The sequence below is a fragment of the Alligator sinensis genome, unplaced genomic scaffold (genome assembly GCF_000455745.1).
Source record: "Alligator sinensis unplaced genomic scaffold, ASM45574v1 scaffold515_1, whole genome shotgun sequence".
Taxonomy (NCBI): domain Eukaryota; kingdom Metazoa; phylum Chordata; order Crocodylia; family Alligatoridae; genus Alligator; species Alligator sinensis.
The window spans coordinates 2382046-2407297 of record NW_005842096.1 but is presented as its reverse complement, the minus strand read 5'-3'; the positions used below and the strand labels follow the sequence as shown (position 1 = coordinate 2407297).

General features: G+C 43.9%; 1 protein-coding gene across 5 annotated transcripts in view; it reads right to left on the bottom strand.

Annotated features, from left to right (window-relative positions):
• Positions 1-440: 440 nt before the first annotated feature.
• The window catches only part of PTPN2 (protein tyrosine phosphatase, non-receptor type 2), a 43606-nt gene continuing 18794 nt past the window's right edge, over positions 441-25252 (bottom strand). For 3 of the 5 annotated variants that reach the window (XM_025204722.1, XM_025204725.1, XM_025204724.1), the window contains 4 exons: positions 23012-23221; positions 18327-18485; positions 7256-7449; positions 2280-5987 (listed from right to left, as the gene is read on the bottom strand). In XM_025204722.1, the coding sequence (XP_025060507.1) occupies positions 5780-5987; positions 7256-7449; positions 18327-18485; positions 23012-23221 (771 nt within the window). In that variant the 3' untranslated portion in view covers positions 2280-5779. Of the gene's footprint in view, positions 800-2279; positions 5988-7255; positions 7450-18326; positions 18486-23011; positions 23222-25252 lie in introns of those variants that run through there. The other 2 variants (XM_025204723.1, XM_025204726.1) reach the window with 1 other exon arrangement.

The window sequence follows — 25252 nt, the reverse complement described above, 5'->3', positions numbered from 1 at the left end:
ATTGCAGAAGTCATGTTTGTAGGAACTGGAACTTAAAAGATTTCCCAATTTTTAGCCATTTAAAAATCTCAGTCATAACAGCAGATTGCTTGCACTGAGTTATTCTGAATATCTTTTGCATGAACTAGAGACAACATGTTGAGGGTTACTGAACCAAGTGGCTGAATAAAACAGCAATATCCTTATTTTCAGTATGACTGGAATATTTACAAAACAAGGTTGGGAATGGAAGGGAGAGAGAGACGCATGTGGTTCTTCATTAAGCCTAGGACTATCACAATACTCCATATCAGATTCATGAAGATTTTTTGATGAAGTTCACTATTGTTATTACAATTCAGTTTTCCAGTTAAGTAAGAAATTAGACAACCTGGAGATAACCCAGTTTTTTAAAGTTTTGTAACAGCTTCTCCCTAACATAATGCTCACACAACTTGTTGTCAATTTAAAAAAATATTTAATGCTGCCAAAAAGTATAAAAATACAATAAGAATGGCAGTACAAAACAAAGTATTTTCTAATTTATTTCTTTTACATCTTTCTACAATTAATACAGTCATTATAAAATATGTAAGACAGCAAATTATTTTCTTTCGCAAAGAAGCATGCTGGTGGTATTCTTCATCCCCTGGATGTAGTTTACGTTGTAAACAGATAGTTATGAGGCCTTGGTATTTATCAGACCTCACTTTTGTTCCCGAAGAGGGGCTCATGTCTTGCTTTGCATGTCAATAATTTGCAATTTATAGCTTCAGAATATTCACAAGTCTTGCAGGTTTAGGTGTCAGTCAGTCTCGGCCTACGACATACAATGCAAAACAAAGTCACAGATTCAGTACACATTAAGAATCAACACGCATTAAAGGGCTTGTAGCTCATTATAACTGTAGACCCCGAAAATGATTTGTTCCAATTTCTGATATTGTTCATCAAAATAATTACCTGATATAATATGTAGCAAAACTTGTTTGAAATGCCAAATCTTTTTAGAAAAAAGTACTACAGAGTTATTACATAAGGTAAGTGCATGCTGGAGAGTTGAAAATTAAGACAATCCAGTGAGCACAGAGAGAAAGTTAGTTGCCCAATCCAGGGAATCATGTAGGCATGTTCCCAGCTTTAGATAGGCAGTCCCACTGAAATCAGTGAGACTACATAACTATTTAGGCCTGTGCCCTCCAAAGAACACCGATTAGTCATTTATACCTAGAGCTGTTTTTGAAAGTGATGGCTCAATGGAGAGAGAGAGTGAAAATATACAGTTCTCTTGTACCGAGTGGAGATTTCCGAAATTCAATTTTTATTCTTTTATTTTTTAAACAAATGGTAGTCTATGCAGCCAGGAACAAATCGGAACTAAGATTTGCTATAACAGACTGATTTATAACTAGTTTTAAGCCAACATACAGCATAGTACAATATCTTTCCAAATGAAGCTTTTCAAATCAAATAAAGACTCAGACAGATGTAATATTTTGAATATATTTATTTTTAATACATGAAAGAGAAACTGAACTAAAGTTTTGAGAGTCAGGAAAACTAATTTCCAAGGCCAATGACAATGCGTAGCCCCGAATTCAGTGGTGAGGGTAAGTGCGGGATGCAGTAGTGGGATGAGAACGGCCCTCGGTACGGAGCAGGGGGAGCTCGAACGGCTGCCTGCTGGATGCCATGTAGGGCACAGAAAGTGTCCCCACCATTGTGGGCTAGATCAGGTCTCTTTGCAGGCCAGATTTGGTCCATAGGCTGCCAACCTCAAGTCTAGGCTCTTCAGTCCCCATCTCAATACCATCCTCTCTAAAGTTTGGCTTTTGTGTATACGCTTGCACAAAACTACGTTTTTAAAAGGTTTAACTGATAAGTTGGTTTCTTTCTCAACACTTTATTCCCCTAACACTCACCTGTGATTCTTCATTATTTGTTTGGGATGGAATCTGCTAGTTATAAAGAACTACTGCTCTATTGGGAAAAAATGCTGAAGAGCGGAGGGGCCCTCATCCCACTTTTTTTTTTTTTTTTTTTCCAGATTTTTCTCCTGCCTGAAAAATACATAATCAAATAGAAAACTGTAAGGACCAATTCCAACTCCTGTAATCTACAGCAAGTGGCCTGTAATGGATGTGCAGGTGTTTGTTAGCGATTTGTTTGTAAAAGGTGCATGTAAGTTGTGAGAAGCTATTAATTTGAATGTCAGAACATTATTATTTTTCAAGAAAATACTTGTATGTATGGCGGACGGGTGAGGAGTGGGAGGTCACAGTTAAGATTTGAATCAGAAGCTCAAGATAATTTCAGAACCTAGCATGCCAGTTGGCATTTCACAGTCTAATAAATGGAAACTGTTATGTTAAAAGTAAGTGCTCTTATGACTGTCAAGCACCATGGAAACAACAACAATATATCACGTGGCTTAGACTGTTGTAATTTTCTAAAACCTTAAGAAAAAGAAAGTCTAGTCTGACTGGAGTGAGCATTTGGCAATTCGTTTTAATGCAGCTAGGATGTCACCCAGAATTCTTTCATGGAATTCCTTAAATTTCTTCCTCAATCACATTAAAATGTAAATTAATGCTATTGGTGGTTTGTGCTCTATTAATTATTATGAATGTCTTCCTGGTCTGGCTGTTAATGATGCAGCCAAACCAACCAAGAAGCAAAAGCTTACCCAGGAATCAAACTAACTTGCTAATGTTCATTTATGGAGTCAAGAACAGTAACTAGAATGTGAGAAGTTACAACTATTCACAACAGCCTGCTCCAAATTGATGCAAAGGAGCCAGAATTTAAGATGGAGGCAGGGAGATAATTTAACTGCAGACCTGAAGAGCTGCAGTTGGAGGTAGGTGTCAGAGGGAAGCAGAGAAGGCCTAGAAAAATCTCCCTGAAAAACTGAGGAGTCAAGAAATAAATCATGACAGTTTCAGTAAAGGGGAATTTTTCTCTCAACTGATTTCCTTTAAACATTTTGAAACAATAAGACCTAGTTTTTTATTCTATTTTACAATAATATTTCGTTACCCTGCATGTTTTCCAACAAACAGAAAACAATCCTTGTCAGATACTTTATAGTTAATGGAAAGGACTTTTGTCAAATCTGGGGCAAGCTATGCTAGAAAGACTAATACACTTCACTTTTAATATAGACACAAGTTAAAAATTAGGAATTCATTACATCAGAGTCATCCTAATGAACACAAGTGCCATACTGGGTCAGACCAATGGTCTACTTAGCCTGGTATGCCATCTCCAATAATGGCAGAAATGGATGCCAGAGGGAGAGCACTGAGCTAGTCAGAGTGATCCATCTCCCATTACCCTCCTGGGCATCCACCATTACTAATTTAAAGATGCCAGAGAAAATATCTCCAACTGTTCTGATAAAAAGACCATTTTTTTTCTCTTTCATGGCTTGAGATTTAAGTTTTATATATTGAAATTTATGATTTTACCCTTAAAAGGCTGTCTATTGACTAGTATATACCATAACAGATATTTCATCTTGACCATACCACAGCTCCACAATTGACCAGTGTCACAGTACCAATTACTATTCTGCTTTAGTGGCAAAATGCACAGTGCTCAAAACCATGGATCTTTAAGACACTATACTTGACTTTTAATTAGGGGTCTACCCAACTCCAAGCAGCATCAGCCAACTTTATGGACAGATTGCAGGGTCTGCTGCCATTTTCACAGGTTTACTGCAGTGGGGTCCCACCATGCCTCTGATTGCTTTTTGGGGGGGGGGGGTGGTCCTGCCCTCCACTGCTGATTGGTGGAGAGGGCTGCCCATCAAATGGCCCCACCCATTGCCACTGACCAATGAAAAGAGGCAGAGCAGCAAGGGGTGTGAGCCATCTTGCCTGCTCACCTGTATGCTGGCAGCCCCCCTTCATGCCAGGCTGCATGGCAGGAAGGACTACTGGCTCCCACTAGTGAACCAGCATTTTTTTTTTAGTAAAATGTTGTTTTGTGTTTTTTCCCCTGTGGATTTCATGGAGATCAACTGGTTTCGTGATTTCTGTGAAATCCATGCAATTGCGATTTGAGTAGGTCCCTACTTATAATTCTTTTATAAAGAGCAGGGGAATTGCACAATGAGCTTCTATCAGCACCATCTGGAGTTCCCTGTGTACCCACTGCAATTCAATGAGAAAATATCTTTGTGTCTGTGCAACAGTAGGTCATACTCAAGTCTGGGTCCCTTGTTTCAGAGCTTGCAGACAATGGAAGCCTCAAGTTACTCACTTCTTTGGATGAGACTAACCTATATGCTTAACATATATTGCACTTTTCATCAGTAAAGCTCAAAAATACTTTACAAAGGAGGTAAGTGTCATTGTTATCATTTAAGAGATGTGGACATAAAAGCCCAGAGATACTGACTTGCCCATAGTCACTCAGCAGTGGCAGACCTAGGACTGGAAACCAATGCCCTCAGCTGCAACACAGTGCTCTAGCCACTAGACTAGACTGCTTCCATCCTCAGATGAAAACAGGTAATTGCATATGGAGCTGGGAAAATAACTACTGGATACAAATTTCCACACAAAACAGTGCAAAGTTTATACTTCATGGTTATAAAGTGATCTAGGTGCCAGTACTCCCTTCATTTGCTATTCTTGACAAAGCAGTTAACCGTCAGGCTGATTATGATGTTAGGCAACTTAAAGAGTACCTTATAAAGGTCTGGCAAACTCAATTAAGATTGGGCTCAATTACTAGGATCTAAATTCAGCAACAACTAATAGCATCTATACTTGGTACCCAGTATTTTCATTTAAGAATGAATCGGTTTTAAGTTGCCATATGTTTCCATTAGATCTTAATTACTACGAGGAATGCAACTCACACACGCAAAATATCATGTTTCACATTTAATGGAATGTCAACTTTAACAAAGCTAGGGCTTCAAACAGTAGCTGAAGTCTGAATACAACTTCCATTCACCAGTTTAACAGTTTGCCTTTAGGTAAGGGGGAGTTAAGTTTCCCACAATCTTTAAACCAAAAAACCCCTCAGAAGTAAACTATTTAAATAAATTGCAAAAAATAGAAAAAATAAATAAGGAATGCAACTTACAGAACAAGTAAGTGGTTCATCAGACCCCTAGCTGCTCATATCAAAAGTCTTGAAATACGGGGAATGGATGCACTGTTAACTACTGTAATGCACACATTATGCTTTACATTCGTTTCAAAATCAGATTCTTTCTTGGTCAAAGAGTTTGTACAAACTGAGCTTTAAAAGTACAGTTAACTACAAAAGTAAGATTAAATACGCAGTTATAAAATATCTTTATCCTAGGTCATAAGAATATAAAATGTTTATGCCCATGTTCATAGTACATTACACATTACACACATGTAAGGATAGCCTCTTTGCATTAATAATGTAAATGATACAACACTGTTTATTGCTTATGTCAGGTGTAAATTAAGACAGCCTCAGTAGTTAAAACTTTGTGGCTCAGGGTCTGTCTTGTAGATTTGGTGGAAAACTATTTTAAAAAGTGTATAAATACATTTGCAGGAAACTTGTACCTGTTTAACAAAAATGAACCACTTTATTCAGATAGCAATTTGCTGTTTGGTTTCAGAAGTACCTGCAGTGAGAAGTCCTGAGATGTTGACTTGTGATCAGTTTACATCACTTATCTAGTTAACATTTAAACTTCTGCACCAATTTAGGTGTAAGAAGTTTGCTGATGAATGGCAAACCCCTAACAACTAACTTGCAGCATAATTAACTGCTAATGCAGACAAGCTCACTTGTTTACTTACAAGGAATGCTCTTGAAAATACATTTTCCAGCAAGAAACAGCTCCAAATAAAATCAATGTACCAAACATAACCTTAATGAGAATAGGTTTCCAATATAACCACCTTTTCCTTTTTCGTTCAGTTTCACTTAACTTCTGTTTCATCTGCTGCAGCTTCTGTGCCGTGTTAGCCTTTCTATCCTCTCGAAGGCGTTTCCGAACAGTACTGGGGAAAAGAAAAGGGAAAACGTCCTAAGCAATAGAATAGGAGGAACCCTTGAAGACATGTTAAAGGTAGTGCTTCTTCCCCCAGCACATACAGAAGGCTTAATCTGTCTGGAACTATTTATGAACAAAACAAAACTAAGAGGAGAACCTGGAGGGGAATGTGAAAATAACCTGGGTACTTCCAGTAAGGTTGCTAAATGGAGCCTTAGAAAATGCCAGATTCTAAAACAACTCACAAACCTTAATTTTGTCCCCTCTTGCATAGGCATGATGCAATCAATCACCTGAACTCTGGCTTCAATGACTGTGTACATATTTTCTGTACAAAAACAGATACTAGACAAATAACATGCCTCTTTACTTGTGTCTTCCTTGCAAAGTTAACTCAGCTTCCTATCAAGTCACTGACCCTAAAGGCTTCCCCCCCTGTGATCAGTGACTAGGTGCTTGTCTTGGACTATAAAAGTTAAGTCCCAATCTAAGTTTCGATTTGGGATGACAGCTTGCCTTGTCACGGAGCAAGGATACAGGCAAAAAAATCAGACAAAGACAATACATCCTCTCTTGCCTTCCCACAATTCCCTGTGCACACAAAAGTTCTCCCACAAAAAAAATGCAGACAAGTCCTGTTTCTACAAGTCCTGGCTAACACACACCTTCATGCCTTCTCCCATGCCATCCATTAAACCCCTCATTTGCCATGAGGCTCATAAAACATTTGACAATGATTAGGCTACCAGTGACCAAAAGCCCCTATCAAGTTAAAATACCATTTTTTCACCGTTTCCCTTGTCTCTTCCTTATCTAGCCACTCCCCATCTTCTCTTAGCGTAAGGCCTGGGGTAGGAGACCACCTGCTTAGTCTTGATGCAGGTCTTAGCACTATAAGACCCTGACCCACAGGCAGGTAGGTGCCAACTCCTACAATAATACAATTAACTGCGACACATACTGCAACTTCAGCAAGGACAAAGCAACTCAGAAGGGATTTGTAATGTGCCTGTCTATATTCAGACTGAACCGCCCCCCCATACCTCTAAAGTAACTGAACTGTAGAAGCTATAGGTAGGAAATAGCTAAAATTACACTGAAAAAATAAAATCCTTTCCCTTACTATGTCTGAGACTGTTCAACCAAATACTCTCTCCTTCTCCAACACAAGAGACAACTTATTCAAAATTAAAAGTTTTGTTATGACCAGCAATATAAAAATCCAATGCAACTTAAGTGTTCTCTCCTACTACATTCATTTCCGATCACACTTGCCTTTCTGTGTTTCCATCCACAGCATCTTGCACTTTGGTGGACAGGTCTGTATTTATTTTTTCCCCCATTTGCTCCTGTTTTTCTAAGCCCACACTATTTCCATTGTACTTTTCTGTAATTATTTTGGTTGGGTGCGGAGGAGAGTGCTCAGAACTTGGTGCTTGGTCCTCTTTAGAAAGTTCTTTCCATCGTTTCTGAATAAAGAAGAAAGTTGTTGAGTAACAGCTTCTATATCTTTGAATAACAGGGTTTGTCACAGTACTGTCAGAAATAAAACTACATTAACAGAACTAAATATAATAATTTCTATAACAGAGGTTAAGACCAAACTAAGATATTCTCAACGTAAGTAAGGGTATTTTATTTTAAAAGCAAGGCAACCAACTGACTTCTAATGAGGCGTTAATTTGCTCCCAATTATGGAGTGGCCAATTTAAATGTTTAAAGTTGTTGATATATTGTAAACCTCACTTCCACCTCCAAGGCTGTGAACTACATCCCCCTGCCACCAAGTACTATTGCTATGTCCAGTTAAGGCACTAATTTAAGAGAGATGTTCCATCTAGCACAGATGGAAAATCGTAGTAATTTGTTTCACTGTGGTAGATACATATGTGCTTGTTCTATTGTATTGGTTATTATTTAAATCTGTGTGAAATAAGAATCACTATATTTAATTCACAGGACAGAAAGAACATTTATGTTCATTATAACAGTATGACACAGGGTACATTCTAGAGAAGTCTCTCAGAATGATACCTTAAAAAAAGCAATTCATGGACTGAGAATAGATTTTACCAAAACTCTCCCTACACATAAAATTAATGTGACAAATGTCCTATTGCCATCTCCTCAAGAAATTAAATGTCTCCTCTTTTTATATTAAAAATGCTAAGTTAAATGTTTTCTTGGTTACACTCACATGCTTAGATCAAAACTAGGACAACAAAAAGATATCCAACTGGTTAAGAAGAATTAAAACTTCAAGAACAAGTAACCATTAGTGCTCTCACCTTTAAGGAACACCAAAACCAAAACTAATGACAGTCTGAAGAAAACAACAAGGCCAATAAAAAACTCAAAATCAAGCATTCAGTGCACAGATCTATTTGCTCTGAATTAACTAAAATCTGCTGGTAAAAAGTAGGACTGCAAACCGAAAGGTAAAACTCTCTTTAGGTGTCCAATGCACACCTAAAATCTCTAGGAATGAATCACAGAAAATTAGGGTTGGAAGGGACGTCAGGAGGTCATCTAGTCCAACCCTCCTGCGCAAAGAAGGACCATCCCCAACTAGATCATACAAGTGAGGGCTTTGTTGAGCTGGGCCTTAAAAGCCTCCAAGGATGAAAATTCCGCCACCTGTCTAGCTAACCCCTTCCAGTGCTTCACCACCCTCCTAGCGAGTTTTTTCTAATATCCAACCTAAACCTCCCTTGCTACAACTTGAGACCATTGCTCCTTGTTCTGTCGTCTGCCACCACCGAGAACAGTCTAGCTCAGGGGTGGACAAAATACACCCCATGGGCCAGATCCAAGCTGCCAACTGATTTTATCCAGCTTGCAGGTCAGCAGCTGCAAAGTTGTAAGATGCAGCCCATAGAGAGCCAGTGGTTCCATTTGCTGTAACATGCTGGGTAGACGGGCATGTCCCAGCCCTGTTCAGTTTACAACATCTCCCGCTCCGCACATGAGTAGCGCCAGGTGCACACTGGCATCAGCTGTGGACACTGCCTGCAGGTTTCTGCCAGGGATCAGGGCAACTGCCTGGGACCACAGCTGATGCAGCAGCATCACCTGCAGACCTTGGAGGATGCCCCGATCCCCAGTGGGAACCAGCCACCTGCATTTGCAGCTGATGTCAGTGCCAACCCAACACTCCTTCCGGCACACAAGCCAGGAGCTGGTGTAAGTTGCGGGGCCATGCTGTAGGTGCGGGATGGCAGGAGGGAGAGGGGGGACAGGGAGAAGCGGCCCTGCTCACAATGAGTAGCAGTGGCTAGTGCTGGGCAAAAGCAGTACCTAGCAGTGGGTGCACCCTGCACCGGCTGCTGCTACTCATCATGGGCAGGGTTGCTTCTCTGTCTCCCCCTTTCTCCCCCCCACTACAGCATGGCCCCACAGCTTACAGCAACTCCTGGCCCATGCACTGGAAGCAGCACCAGATGGGTATTGGCATCAGCTGTGGATGCAAGTAGCCACTTCTCCCTGTGGATCAGGGTATCTGCCTGAGCCCCTCCTTGAAGTAGAAGGGTGGGCTGAAGCTGTTGTGCATTCACACCAGCTCTGCCCTCTGCTTACCTCACCCCACATAGGGAGGTTTGGTGAGCTGTTGGGGGGAGGGCAGGGGAGCACCAACCCAGTCTGCGACAGCCCCCCAAAACTCCTTATGTGGACCATGGGTCAAAATAACTGCCCACCCCTGGTCTGGCTCCATCTTCTTTGGAACCATCCCTCAAATAGTTAAAAGGCTGCTATCAAATCCTCCCTCAGTCTTCTCTTCTTCAGACTAAATGAGCCCAATTCCCTCTGCCTTCGCTCTAAAGTTATGTGCCCCAGCCCCCTATTTTTGTTGCTCTGCTGGACTCTCTCCAGCTTCTCCACATCCTTTTAGTGAGGGGCCCAAAACTGAACACAGTACTCCAGATGTGGCTTCACTAGTGCCCAAGTGCCAAGTAGAAGGGAATAATTACTTCCCTTAATTTGCTGGCAATGCTCCTACTAATGCAGCCCAGTATGCTGTTAGCCTTCTTGGCAACAAGGGCACACTGCCAACTCATCCAGTTTATTGTCCACTGTAAGCCCCAGGTCCTTTTCTGCATTAAACAGATGTTTAAATAGAATCTGATTACATAGATGACCATTTAGACTAATTTCTCTCTAACATTCAAAAGCAAGAATCAATAATGCAACAGTTAAACCTAAATAGTCAATGTACAGGAATAAACATTCAAATTACCCTGGTAAATCAGCTGCAGGCTCTTAAAGAATGAATCTTCCTATATAGGGCAGTTTAATCCCTTGGGATTTAGCAACAAGAACATCTTGACCTCTCCCAAGTTGCTGACAGTCATAAAGGTGGTGAATGGGAAACTATACAGTTCCCTTCTGGTGAACTTGATAACACTGATCTCCTTTTAAAAAGCAGAGGGTATAGATAAGAGAATCAGCTCTTAGCTAGCTCCAGTATATCCATTTGATCTTGCACTATCACATTCTTCTGGGCCATAATCACCATCAAGACCATGGGACTTTCAATGGTAGAATACAGTGAGCAAAATCCTGGCCTCTCTCCAGATACTGCCAGAACTCTTACAGACTTCAACAGGGTCAGGCTTTCAGTTCTTGAGTCAAAAATTCTCATTTTTTAAATTATACTATTCTCCTCCTCCCCTCAAAGATCGGACACTTCTGGTACTTCCTGAACCTACAACAAAATTAAGTCTCACTCCAAAAAGATGAATTTGAAGATAAATAAGCATGACAAAGAAAAAGCAGTCAATTACTTTAAAGCAGGGGCATAACCCACAGCTGCCCATAAGTCTTGGTGTTGACCCATGTGCTGAATACAGTACATAGATCTAGCACATGTGGGGCAAGCCAGTAACATGCCAGCCTTACACCATTCATCTGGCCCATGGGACCCGATGAGAGTTTGATACCCCTGCTTTACACTGAATTCCAAGTAGAATCAATTTAGCAGAAAGAATGAAGAAAAAGTGAGCCACAGGAAGCGTAACTGAATAGGGATTTAGCATTAGAAATGAGGAGGTATTGGTGACAGGCTGGTCCAAGATGCTGTGACTGGGGGAAAGATTGGAGAAAACACTTGCTTGCTTTCAGAATCATTTCACCTTCACTAAAATTCTCAGATTATGAAGATACTTATTCATTACGATTCCCCCCATGCCTATTTTCTGTCTGAATTATTCAAAAAGGTTCCTTGTAAACTCTTACTGTGAGTTGACTATAACTGTAGTCTTCAAACATACCTATAGGAAGACAGAGAACGTTTTCTGACCTTACAGCGCCAGATTCATTGAGATAATCTGTATGTATAGATCCCTTGTTCGTGGTCCATATGCCCGCCCCCTTGCACAGAAGACTGGAATCTTTTGAGCAGCAATCTCTGTAGCTGCTGCCCATATAGCCTACATACTCTCATGTTACCCTCTTTCCCAAATGCAGAAAGAGAAAAAAGTCCTGAAATGTCAATCAGTTCCTTTGTTGCTAAGATCTTGATCAAATGTCTCTTGAGCTACAGCAAAAGAAGCTAAGTCATAGGATCCATGCATCAGTGCATCCTTCAAGGTGAAAAATCAGTTACTTAAAAGAGGTTTGAAGCCAGTCTCATTTTTGGTGACTAGCCAAGCAATAAGTCTTCAAGAAGGGTGCGCTAGAAAACATATTTAAACAATGCCTTCAGGACTGCTGGACCAAATTGCACATTGGAGCTGGAGCCCAACATTGAGGGACAGTGGCTGGTAAATGTATGAATATAGTACAGCAGGTAGCTACTTTGCAAATACCAGCTGTAAGAATTCTACTAATGCATGCTGCTGTGGCTGGCTAAGCTCTGATATAACAGTAAATCTCATTCTAAAAAAAGTTGACTGTCTCATAGGCAGCAGTTCCAATATATTCGGAGATTTTCCTCGAAATGCCTTTCTGTGGAAATAGCTTGAACTCTGGATCTGCTTATGAAGGTAATCAAGCTTGAAGACATGCAAAGTCGTCTTGTCCTATGATGGTCACAAGACACTTCTCATATGTCCAGACTTCCCGCCCCCCCAAGCAGACAGACAGTGAAAGATTTATATCACAAACATGGTGAAAGCTATATTTTTAGATATCAATTCTGAGGGATGCATCAGTCATTCTGAGACAAAAAGTTACGTAAAAAGCATCAGCAATCGAATCCTGAATCTCATCTCACAGGATACTAAGAATGCCATTTTAAATGAACAAACATAACATGAAATGGATTAAAATAGATTCATGGATCAAATGGCTAAATACGGCAAGTATAAAGTTCAACTTTTAAGGATATTTTTTCACATGGAAAAACAGTAACAAACCCTTCAAGAACCTGAATAGCTGGGTGTGAAAATTACACCCAATACTAGACAAGCAGACAAGATGCAGATTTTGATGCTAAATGTACAGATGGAGTTTTGGGTTTTTTTTAAAATACTAGTAGCTAAACAATTCCAATAGGCAAACCTGACACTCAGAATACAAAGTAAATACTTCCATTTTACATGACATGTACATCAAGCAAGGATTCTTCTACTCTAACAGAAAATATTCTGGACTTCCACAGAGGAACTGCTGTCCACTGTTGTCAATGAATTAACATCTATACCAGTGATTCTCAATCAGGGTGCCTTTTAAGCATACCACAAGGTACTGCACAATACTAGTGCAGTTGGGTAAGAGAAAGATCCACAAGATCTACACGATACACAAAATAAATCCAGAAATTTCAAAACAGGAATCCATAACGCCAAAACATTTTGACCTGTTACAGTCTTTGAGGGCTTTGCAACAGAAGAACTGCTCTATTCATTCTGCCAGTAAAAAAGTGCTATCATTTTTCAAAGGGTGCCCCAAGTCTAATGATGGGTGCCTCATGTCTAAAAAGGTTGAGAACCACTAATCTATACGATCAGAAGCAGAGACTAAAAAGACTACATCATGACTTTGTAAAGCAACATCTAGAAGAGATTATAGAAAAAATAAAAAAGTTTATTTAAGGGATGCAGAAGATTAAAGAACTACAGTTGATGTGCCTGAGACTGATCCCTTTTTAGTCCAACTATGCCTTTCTTATTCCATCTATTGTTTCTCCTGCTTAGGTGGTCTGCTATTTGTTGAGTGCTCCTGGCACTTGCATCATTATGCTGTTGACTATTCTGAAAACACTGCTCCTATTAAATAGGTTCTTAAAAGGTGCTTTGATCTTATTGAAGCCAGTCCTGACAATTTACACCAGAGAGTACTCAAGGAGCTGGCGAGCATCATAGCTCAGCCCCTGGCACAGATCTGTGAGAGCTCCTGGTGCTCTGGTGAAGTGCCTGAAGATTGGAAGAAGGCCAATGTGGTGCCTATCTTCAAGAAAGGGAGGAAAGTGGATCCGGCAAACTACAGGCCTATCAGCCTGGCCTCTATCCTAGGGAAGGTCTTAGAAAAAATCATCAAGGAGGCCATTCTTAACGGACTGGCTGATGGCAGCACCCTGAGGGACAGCCAGCTTGGGTTTGTTGCGGGTAGGTTGTGCTTAACCAATCTCATTTCCTTTTACAACCAGGTGACCTATCACCTGGACGAGGGGGAAGAGACTGGATATCATATACTCAACTTTAAAAAAGTCTTTGATCTGGTATCCCATGATCACCTTTTGGCAAAATTGGCCAACTGCGGCCTTGGGTTCACCATGATCCGCTGGCTGGGGAACTGGCTCTGTGGTCAGACCCAGAGGGTGGTAGCTGATGGAAGTCAATCGTCATGGTGCCCTGTGACCAGTGGGGTCCCTCAAGGCTGTCCTTGGACCTATATTGTTCAACATCTTCATTAATGATGTGGACATTGGAGTCAGAAGCAGACTGACCAAGTTCACCGATGATACCAAACTTTGGGGTAAAGCATCCCCACCTGAGGACAGGGGGGTAATCCAGGCTGACCTTGACAGACTCAGGAAATGAGTGGACGAGAACCTGATGGTGTTTAATACTGAAAAATGCAAGGTTCTCCACCCTGGGAGGAAAAACCTGCAGCATGTCTACAGGCTTGGCAGTGCTACGCTGACTAGCGCTACGGATGAGAGGGACTTGGGGGTCAGGATTGACCACAAGATGAACATGAACCTGCAGTGTGATGCTACAGCCAGTAAAGCGAGCAAAAAGATGGCTTGCATCCATAGATGCTTCTCAAGCAAAAACAGGATGTCATTCTCCCGTTGCACTTGGCCTTGGTGAGGCCGCAGATGAAGTAGTTCGTCCAGTTTCAGGCTTTGCAATTCAAAAAGGATGTGGAGAAGCTTGAGAGAGTCCAGAGAAGGGGGCTGGATTCAATGACCTTTCAAGGTCCCTTCCAGCCCTAATGTCCATGTCTATAAAATCTATTTTTCCTTGCCTGTATTATGCAATACATTGCTACAGTACAGTTTGATAAGACCTAAGGAGTTGTGCCTTTCAAGAGAGGTTGGAATGATCTTCACACAACCCATATTACTTCTCAGATCCTCTAGAATTTGCATATACCCCTCATCCTGACGAGGGCCACAGGCTTTGGGTCTGACAGCTATCCAGATGAGCAATTCAGCCTCTTTTCAAGACATACATCAGTGTTTTGGTAGATTGTAGCAGAAAGCTGCTCCAAATGCATTTGGTATATCCACCCACTGATGTAAAGATAGTAGGATATCTAGCACCTTTATTCAGTTGATTGACTTTGGTCATCCTTGGAAAAGCCTGAGATGAAACCTTGAGTTATAGAGGCAAAGAAGGACACATGCTTGAGACATTCCTTACATCTTCACTGCTGCTAGGATACAAAACTAACCCAGATGATATAAAACCTTTGTCAGAGGAAAAAACCTCTGGCTAATCTTGACTCAAAAAACTGCTCTTATGAATTCCACTAACTGGACCAGGATAAGAATTAATTTCCTGTGGATAACCCAGGTCACAGTGAGGAACAGATCTGAAAAACTAGCATATTGAACTGAATCCTAGATGACCTTAAATTTAAGGGATTCCCCCTGCAGTAGCTATATTGTATACATGGAATACATATACATTTGTTATAAATTTTCCATGTATAGAATCTAATTACTGGAAGGCCGTCTTAAATTCATCCCCCTCTACTGCTACTGTAAGGCAAGCAGTGGCAGGGGGGCAGACAGTGGGGGGTGGGAGGTGTCAAGGAACTTAACTCCTGCCCCCTTCTGCAGCCTCAGACTCCACCCCCCCCCAACTCCTGCCCCTACAGCCTCTGCCTCTGTGCCCGCCTCCCTGAGGCTCCTCCCACTTGCCCTGCCCTTCCCACCATTTCCCCTTGCTCTGCTCTGGCAGGATCTGGCCCTGCTTCAGCCTGGCCCATGGAACAGAACCCCAGCCTGGCCCAGCAGCAGTGGCAGCAGCATGACATCTGCAGCACTGGCTCAGAGACCCAGATGCAGGTGCTGCTACCACCAGTGCCACAGGGCTGGGCTAGGGCTCAGTGGGGCTACAGCAAGGGTAATGGTAGGGGGCAGAAGGAAGCAGGTGGCAGAAGCTGCTGCAAGAGGAAGAAATGGGGGCCAGGGAGCCTGAGGCTGCAGACTTGTTTTTAAAAGCTGAAGACAGATTCCTCATGTTGGTATTTAAAAAAAAAAAAAAATTATGTCTGTGCATTGTTACATAAATTTTGCAGATTGACCAGGCCCTGTAGCCAGTACATTTTTTGCATCCAGGTCAGGGGCGGGCAAAACATGGCATGCAGGCTGCATCTACCTTGCCAGGCCATTCAATCCGGCCTGCAGGCCCCTAAAAATACTTTAAAAATTAATATTTATCTGCCCCTAGCTCCTATCAAAGATGACAAGAGCCAGGGTCAGTAGGACCCAGGAGAAGCCATGGCAGGCCCTGCCCAGCCCTGCCCCCCACCAGCTGGAAGCCCCTGCCTAGCAAGGGCTTCTGGCCTGGGACCGTGGGGCTGTTCGTGGTTGTGCCAGCATGGGAAATTCAAGAAAGAATTGGGAGGAAGCAGGGGAGGCCCACGGAGATTTCCCCAGTCCTTGGGGCCGGGCCAGCTCCTGCTGAGCCCCACAGTCCAGCCTTGCAGGAGGGTGGGAAAGTAGTGGCAGGAGTGGGTAGAAGCAAGTGGCGTGCAGGAGCATGAGGCCAGCACCAGTGGAGCCCGGAGCAGGGTGGTAGGAGTGCAGGGTGTGGGGCTGGGCTGTACCAGCTGGGGGGAAGGCTGGTAACCCGGCTCCAGAGCCCCTGCTGGCCAGGACCCCGTGCTCCTCCTGCCCTGTCCAAGGGCCACTGCCAGTGGGGCCCACAGCATCAGCATGGGCCCCACGCTCCCACCCGGCTGCTGCTGGTTCCCGCGCACCTGCTCACTCCCAGTGCCCCCAGCCCAGCCCAGCCCCACAGTACAGGTGAGGATGGGTGTGCAGCCCCGACCCCGTGTGCCACACACTGCTCATCTGGGCTGTACAGCGGCAGCTGGGATGGTGCTCAGTGCAAGAGAAAAGTGGTCCCCTTCTCCCCATGGCCGGTGCTTCCTGCTCCAGCCACTCGCAGCCCACATGGGGCTGTCCTACCTCTCCACTGCGTGACAACAGACCAGGCACAGGCAGCCCCATGTGGGCTCCGAGAGGCTGCAGCATGGGACGCAGGCCATGGGGAAGGGGAGGGGCTGCTTCCCCCATGCTGATCACCAGTTTGTTCCCTGCCGCCACTGCTAGCTTGGACCCCAAAACAGCTCTGGGTTCGCCTGTCGGGGCTGAAGTGGCAGCGGCAGCTGAGCAGAAACTGCTGCTCAGCATGGAGGAAAGCAGCCCCCCTGCTCGCCGCCACTGGGCAGTGTTTGCTGTGGCTGCCCGCCCAGAGCTCACACCGCCCTAGGCTGCAGTGCGGATGCTTCACCCCTGCCTCTGTGCTGCCCAGTGCAGCAGCAGTAGCCATGTTGAGCAGCCACAAGGGAGCACAGAGGCAGCAGTGAAGTAGCCGCCCCACAGCCTAGCGCAGCGTGAGCTCTGGGTGGGCAGCCACAGCAAACACTGCCGGTGAGCAGGTGGGCCACTTTCCTCTGTGCTGAGCAGCAGTTTCTGCTCAACTGCTGCTGCTGCTCAGCCCTGACGGGTAAGCCTGGAGCTGGCGCAGGGCCCTGGCCAGCAGCAGCTGTGGGGAAGGAACTGGTGCTCAGTATGGGGGAAAAAGTGCTGCCTGTGTCTGCTCTGTACCCCATGGGCAGCAGTGACGTGGCGGAGAGGCAAGACAACCCCGTGCGGGCTGTGAGTGACTGCAGCAGGAAGTGCCAGCCACAGGGGGGGAGGGGAGCAGGGTGCTTTCCCCACCATGCTGAGCACCAGTTCATTCCACACCGCTGCTGCTCAGTCCAGACGGGCGAGCATGGAGTGTGCGGGGCTGGGGCTGTGCATTTCTCGCTGCCTGTACCCCAGGGCTGGGGCGGGGGGCACTGGGAGTGAGCTGGCATGCGGGAGCCAGCAGCAGCCAGGAGGGAGGGAGCACCGGGCCCATGCCTGTGTCCCAGGACCAGTGCAAGCGGGTCCCAGAGCAGGATGGCAGGAGCGTGGGGTCCTGGCCAGCAGGGGCTCTATGGAGCTGGGTCAGCTCCCCACTCTCCCTGCTGGCGTAGCCCGGTCTGGCTCCACAGATCCCTGCCAGCCCACACTTGTGCCGCCCCACTCTGGGCCCTGCTGGTGCTGGCCCCAGAACTTTGGTGCAGGCCCTACGCTCACACTTGCTTCCACTCCCCCCCGCTGCTTTCCCCACTTTCCTGCCTGCCCGCCAGCCACTCTACACTACATGCCCACATCCATACCCCCACACATATCCCCACAAACACCCATATGCAATCACTTCTGTATATACAGCACAAATGCACACAAATCAGGACAATTTTTTTTTTTAATTAAATTAAAATATATTATTATGGGTGCTTGAATTTTAGTAAGTAATTTGTCCCCTGTGTCCCTCCCCACCCGATGGCAAACCCTCTTTCCCAAAGGAGTACTTCCAGGAGCAAGGGGAAGGACTTCTGGTGGCAAAGGTCAGAGGTTAGGAGTGAGTCCCAAGATGGTGACCAGGGGCCGGGGCACCTGTCAAGTGGCAGGACTGCCCACGCAGCCCTCAACAGCTTGCCAAAACTCGCTAAATGTCCCTCCACCCAAAATAATTGCCCGCCCCTTATCTAGCTTAAAAGACATCCATCTGCTCAACCAAACACAGAAATGACATAGTTTCAAGCTATACAAAAAAAAAAATAAAATCACCAATTGATATTTTATTGTTTAAAAATGGATTTTAAAAAGTCAACTCATTTTATTCTGAACATTTACCTGTATAGTTGAATCTCCCATTATAAATTTTGTTCCTTCTATTACAGCCATATATGAAAACCTTAATTGGTCAGGTGTCTGAATAAGCCCCATTCGATATTTCCTCATGTCTAATAATACTTTCTTTATGTCTACAGAAAAGGGATCCTTTTTTTCCATCTGTAATGAAAATGGATTAAAATTATACTGAGTTTCATAGATTAAAGGCAAAAAGGACAGTATATAAATCATAAAATATGTACATTCAACCTCATGCTGCATTCTTGTTATTCCCAAAAAAACTGAACAACTGAAAACAGGTTTCCCAAATTATTTCTCACAAGAATGAGTTCTACTCAGAAACAAAAAGGTATTTTGTCAGTTCTTTTAAATCACGAAAAAGCCAATATGTTAATAATAACTGGAGCACTAAGCCTTAATAGAATTACACACACACAATTTTACTCATGCTTGTGTAAGTTGCAAGACTAGGTCAGATCAGATAAATGAGCCCAAGAGGTGGAGGAGGTAATTACTTTAAAAAAATGTTAATGCTTATTTACTAAGGCATAAAGGAATAAGATAGTTCACATTCAAGATCAATCACTTTTGATTTAAAGTTAGGACAATACAAAGAACTACCTAAAGCCTAAAGAGTTCAACATCATTTTTCCTGAACTGCAGAGGCCTGTAAAGACAAGTTACACTATTGTTATTTGTAATATTCAATACCTTTTCAGCATTGCCAACTCAAGCTGTCAAAACAGTCTGGCCTCAAAAATCATTATATTTTATATAAAATAGTAAAGCAACTAAACCATCTCCAAATTTAATATTATTGTGCATTTAAGGCGCATCTGAATGACATTTTAAAGCTTTTCTCTGCAACGTAGAGTATACTGTTACAGACAGAAATTTAAATTCCCATTGTTTTGCTTGTAGATACTGCTCTAAAAATTGAAACTCCAAATTTTATCAATTGCTGACACGGTCAGTAGCTGAAATTTTAAGTATACCAAATAATAAAATGACTCAAAGTAAAATTGCAAGATCTGATAATGCCGACTTTTAAAAACTGCTTTCTGGAGGAATTCTGCGAATCTCTCCACATTCCTCAACACAATTATTCCAAGGGTCCACTTTACTTAACCTAAGCATCTAAAACAATGTTTGATTTCTTTTTTTTTTGTTGGGGTTTTTGTTTGTTTCTTGTGTTAAGTTTGTTAGAGAACAGGCAAACTAGTTATAAAATAAAGAGGCATCAGCAGCTCCACAGCCACTGCTGATGCATATACTCATCTCATGCAGTCAGAGGAAGCTAAATTGTCCAATATCCCCCTTCCACTGAACGATAAGCTACCCTTCATTAATTTACACTTGCTGGTGGGATTAGCATGTGCACAAGGGAAGTTACTATGGAGCAGTTAACACAAGATAATCTGACATGATTTATTCCAGAATAAGAATTTTGTCTGTAGTCTCAGATTCATAACGACAATGTTGCAAGAGCTCTTTATATCAACCTACATTCATTGCCATGGAAAAAATGTATATATATTACTAGGGCCCGGTTTAAAATCGCAGGCCCAGCTCACTAGTGGTCCAGTCGTGGCAGGAGCTGCCATTTTTGCACCCAGATCATGCCTCCTTCCCCTCCCCCTCAATGTCTCCTGATTGGCTGAGGGAGCAGGTTTAGAACCATCTGGACAGCTGAGCCTGGCTCCAGGGCTAGGCTAGGAGCAGGGATCAGGAGTATCTAGCAGGAAGGGAGGAAGAATATTGCCAATTTCCCCATGGGGCACAGAGCCCCTTCACTGGATGGGGTTGGAGAAACCCACCTGGCTACTGGGGGAAGTGGACTTACCTTGCAGCACACCCAGCTCCTGGCAGACCCCAGCCTAGCCAAACTCGCTGGAAGTGGCTTGCCAGCACCCGCAACCAACAAAGAGTTGTGAGGCAGGCAAAAGGGGCCGGAGCGTGGATGGCTCACTCACACGCAGGGGCCTGTTGCCCATCAGACTCGCTCACTGCTACCCCCACTCTGTATGCAGGTGTCCTGCTGAGGCAGCACTGATCACTTCCCTCCCACTGCCCACCTGGCCCCACCCAGTGATGCACCACTGCTGGTGCTGGCTGGGGCGGAGAGACTGGGCGCTGTACAGTGCCACAGATGCCACCCCAGCTCCATCTCGTTGCAACAAAATGCCGGAATATGGTCCAGCAAGCGGATGTATTGTGGAACTGCATTGCAAATAGTAGCTTTTTTGTGAAAGAAAAAAAATCATTTAAATTTTGCGATTTTCACAAAAAATGCAAAATTGTGATTTAAACCAGCCAGTATATATAATGGATATATAGTTTTAAAAATCTTATCAGGTAAACATCTTTTTCCCCCAATAATCCATAATCATGACTAAGTTCAGGGCAATAAATCTTTCAGTACCAAATTGGAAGCAGGAAAATAGGAAATTTACTTCCAATCCTACATGGTATTCAGGAGTTTTCAACCTTTTTTTTTTTTTTTAAAACAAGTTTACCCCTTCCGTCTCAAAGTTTCAGCTCATGTACCCCTTTATATTTTTTTCTTCTTTTTAAGGGGGAGGAGCAGATAGAGGCCCTGTGGTGAGGGAGGGAATGGGGCAGGGGCAGGCACTGCTCAGCTGGGGCAGGGTGTGGGATGAAGCCACAAGCTGCTTGTCCAGGGGATGCAAGAAGGGGGATGCATGGTGGGCAGATCAAGGCCCCAGTGTCTCTGGATCTGTGCGCGGGCAGAAGGTGGGGCTGCTGCTGTGGGCAAGGGCAGGGGGGCAGATCAAGGCCCCAGCAGTGGGGGAGGGAGTGAGGCTGGGGCAGGGCAGCTCCCACCGCTATGTGCACCCTGGGAGGGCATGGGGGGCCTGTGACCCCAGATCTATGCAAGGGGTACAGACGGGCTGCCACTGCGGGCTGGGCTGGGATGTGCTTGGGGCAGGCAATGGCAGCACTGGCAGGTGCTGCCCAGCTGGGGTGGGGCAGGGCACAGGACAAAGTCACAGCTTGTCCAGGGGGTGGCTTGGGCCCCCAGATCTGTGCACAGGGCAGGGCAGGGCAGGGCAGGATGCTGCTGCAGGCTGGGGCAGGGCTGGCTCTTCCAGGCAGGGGAGCCAAGTCAGGGCTGCACTTGGGGCGGGTGGCAGAGCTGGGAGGGGGGGCTGGGGAGGGAAGCTGCAGCCACCCCAAAATTTGCCATAGCTCCCTCCCAGCAATGCCACCACACACACCGAGCACAGCCTAGCTCAGCCCCCTGCCAGAAAGAACCTGATGCAGCCTTCGGCCCCAGCCCGCAGCAGCAGCCTGCCCTCCCCCAGGCCAATCTGGGGGGCAGCACCCCCCACCCTGTGCCCTCCTGGATGTGCATAGCAGCAGGAGCTGCACCCCCAGACAAGCCACAGCTCTGTCCCGTGCCCTGCTCTGCCCAGGCTGGGCAGCACCTGCCCCAGCCCCTTTCCCTCCCTCACCAAGGGGGCCCTCAATCTGCTCCCCCCATGCCCCTTCCCTATCCCCTACAACAGACTTACCAGCCCAACACCACTCTCCACGCTGCAGGGCTGCATATCGAAATCAGACTGGTATGGGCCATTACGACTCATTAAAAAAATCGGCCATCGGTATCAGCCCAAAAAAATCTCTATTGGTGCACCCCTAATATATACTGCAATGGTCTTCAAAGAATTCTTTAGTATTAACCAGTTACTGAACCAATTAACCAGTAACTGAACCAATTATATCCTTTTAAAAGTCATTCCTTCCCAACAGATAAGGAACAGTAGTCTGGTTTATAAATGATGCTTTGCATTAATTACAGGGAATTCTCTCAAAGTTTTCAGTTTTATAGCAATGCTTAAACTTTCACTTGAGTCATAGAAGCCTTAAAGGAACAAAGCAAGCTTTTCAAAGTATGTTGGTGTGGGTTTGGGTGCAAGTAAAAACAAAAACCCAAAACAAAAATACCCAACAGCCAACCCCAATGTTTCCTGAAAGTTTTGTAATAAAATCGGAAAAATATATTTTAACTGGAACAGCAAAAAAAAGTCACAAATTCCTGAGAAAAAAAATTGACAGACATAAAAAACCCGATAATTCAAGAACACAACTCAGAACTTATGAGTTATCACCTTATCCAAAATATTAACATGGATTTAGAAGCCTAGCTTTAAGCAGCTTTTTCTTTGAATCCTTGATCTTATTTGTTCTGTTTCCTTTGCCACATTTTGCATATAATTAAGTACTACAGTGGGGGCCAATCTTGTTGGTAGGTGTACAAGAAAATTAGCCCCACCCGAGTCCCTCTCCCCTAACCAACTGGTTGCTCTGCTTTCTGCTTCCTGCCCTGTGCTCCCTCCCTAATCTAATGCTGTTTTCAGATCAGGGACCTATCTACCACTGTGTTTGCCTGTCCCCTCCCCAATCTGCCACATGCAACACAAAGAGGCTACCTGGACCACTTGTGGCACCCATGTCACAGGCTGGCCTCCTGACTCATATTATGGGTAGCTGTGGATAAATATGTTTAAAGCACTTTAAAGACGAAGTAATAACATAGTTTACAGCAAGTCCTAATTTACTTCCACAAATATTTGTATAAGATCTCTGTCAGTCTCAAAAACCCCACAAGTGTAAATTAAAAAAAACAAAACAACAAAACCAAACCACCCCAAAACACTTACCAGGACAAGACAGGTGTCTACCAATGAAAATGTGCCAGAACGTCCAATACCTGCACTACAGTGAATTACGGCAGGTCCATGTTCAGGATTCAACGACCCAGATTCTCTAACTTTAAACAAGAAGTTGAGGAATGAAGCTGGGGACTCAGGGACTCCAAAGTCTGGCCACGTAGTATAATGAAAGTGAGTTATCATCCTGGACTCACCACTCTAAAAATGAAAAAATAATAAAATTATATGGAAGAAGGCTCTTTTCATGTTTGCCTAACTGTTCTCCTGTGACTCATCTACTTATACAGGCCAGAAATTACTCAGCATTTCTGTAAATCTTTCAGTTTGGTACAGACATTTTTATCAGATTGCTAGACATTTGCATCCTTAGATCCTAACCAACACCAGGAAGTTAGATTTATGACTGCCACATTGTCTCTTGAAACAGAAAAGCAAATGGTATCCAGTGAAGACAGCTACTGAAATCCCCAAGCCTCAACATTTTCTGGTTTAGTTTAGTTTATTTGTTTTCTCTAAAAATAACTCTCTTTTCCTACCTTTCGTAATTCAACTGATAGTAGTAACAGCATGAGTATAGACAAGGCCACAGGCCACTGCCACCATTTTAAGCACCTTGCTAAATACTTCTGCTCACAGTACATGCAAGCGACACTGTAGTTAAAATTCTAGCAGCTGCTGGGATCTTAAATGTTATTTACTTTGAGGCAGCTTGATCATGGATGCTTTTGAGACTAGGAATCTCAATGAAATCAAGGAAGTAATCTCAACATCAGTTTGCTTTGTTTTGGTTTTTTAAACTATCTGATATGCTCAAGTTTACTTAGTATTATTAACATCTTATTTTAACAGAACAATTTTTGGTACATCTACCTAGTTTCTATAAAGCAAATAGTAAAAATAAGATTTAACAAACAAATGTATTGGTCCATAGAAGCTAAAGTCATTTTCATCTTCCAATCACTAGGAAAAAGAAATCTGCAAAATGGAAACAGAACATTCAAATGTTTGTCTATTAGTCAGTTACTTATGAGAGGCTATGAAGGGCTGATCTACAAAAAGTTGCTTGTTAAAACAGCCATTCAGGTCACATTTATCATTTCTCAATAGTTGCCACAACAAGTGTACTGAAGTTCTGTCCAGTTACTGCCTTGTCTTTTGTCCTTAGTTAATATCCAGCTCTAGCTGCCAAAAGGAAAAATATGTATTTAAAGATTAATCTTTGTCTCTATGGTTTAGATAAGGGATAAGCAAAGTCCAGCCCATGGGCAGGATCAGACCCATAGCAAACCCCACTGCCCAGTAGCCCCTGCCCACATAACTGCAGCTGGCTTCCATGGAGACCCTAGGAGCAGTAGGGTCATGACAGCATAGGACCAGGGTTTCTATAGAGATGGGCTCAGCAGTGCTAGCAGGGTGTGCAGCTGGGTGGGGAGCTGCTCCAGGGGTGGGATCTTGTAGTGGTGACAGTGTGGTCCAGAGCTGCAATCTACTGCCCACATGCCTCAGGCAGAAACATGCAGGCAGCAGATCGTGGCTCTGCCCTGGCTAGACTATACTGTCACTGCTGCAAAAATCCCAGCCCTAAAGCACCTCCTCACCCTACCAGCACAGCTGGGGCCCATCTCCATGGAAACCCCAGCCTCATGATGTCATGGCACCACCGCTACTGGGGTCTCCATGGTAACTGCCCGCAGATGCAGGCAAGGGCAGCTGGGAAATGGAGTCTGGCTGTCCAGCGGATCCGCCATTTTGCCCATCCTGGTGTAAATTCATTTTGACATGTACAGGGAATTGTTTCAAAGGGGACTAGTGATATTGTCATAATCAGGGCAGAAAGACAATCCAGGACACCAGGCCAGCAACAACGTGCCCAAGTCTTGCTTTGCTCACAGAAAGTCTCACTGAAGGCTGGACAACGAACTGGCAAGACACAAGCCTTAAATTCTTTCACACACAGCATCCAATCCCTAAATATGCATTTGTTAAACAACATCAGTCTTACACTACTATGATTTAGCAGCCTGCAGTAAATATTCCCTTCGTGGAAACACAGTAAGATTCTCTTTATGACTGCCTGAAGCAGAGTTTTAAACCAGATTTTGTGCATTATACCCATCATTTTCTATTTATACCATGTTTACTCAAAACTATTACTTTTCTATACAATTAAAAAACAGGATGCACAGCATTCTTTCAAAATTAGCAACATTTTGGAAGTGTTGCTTCCAA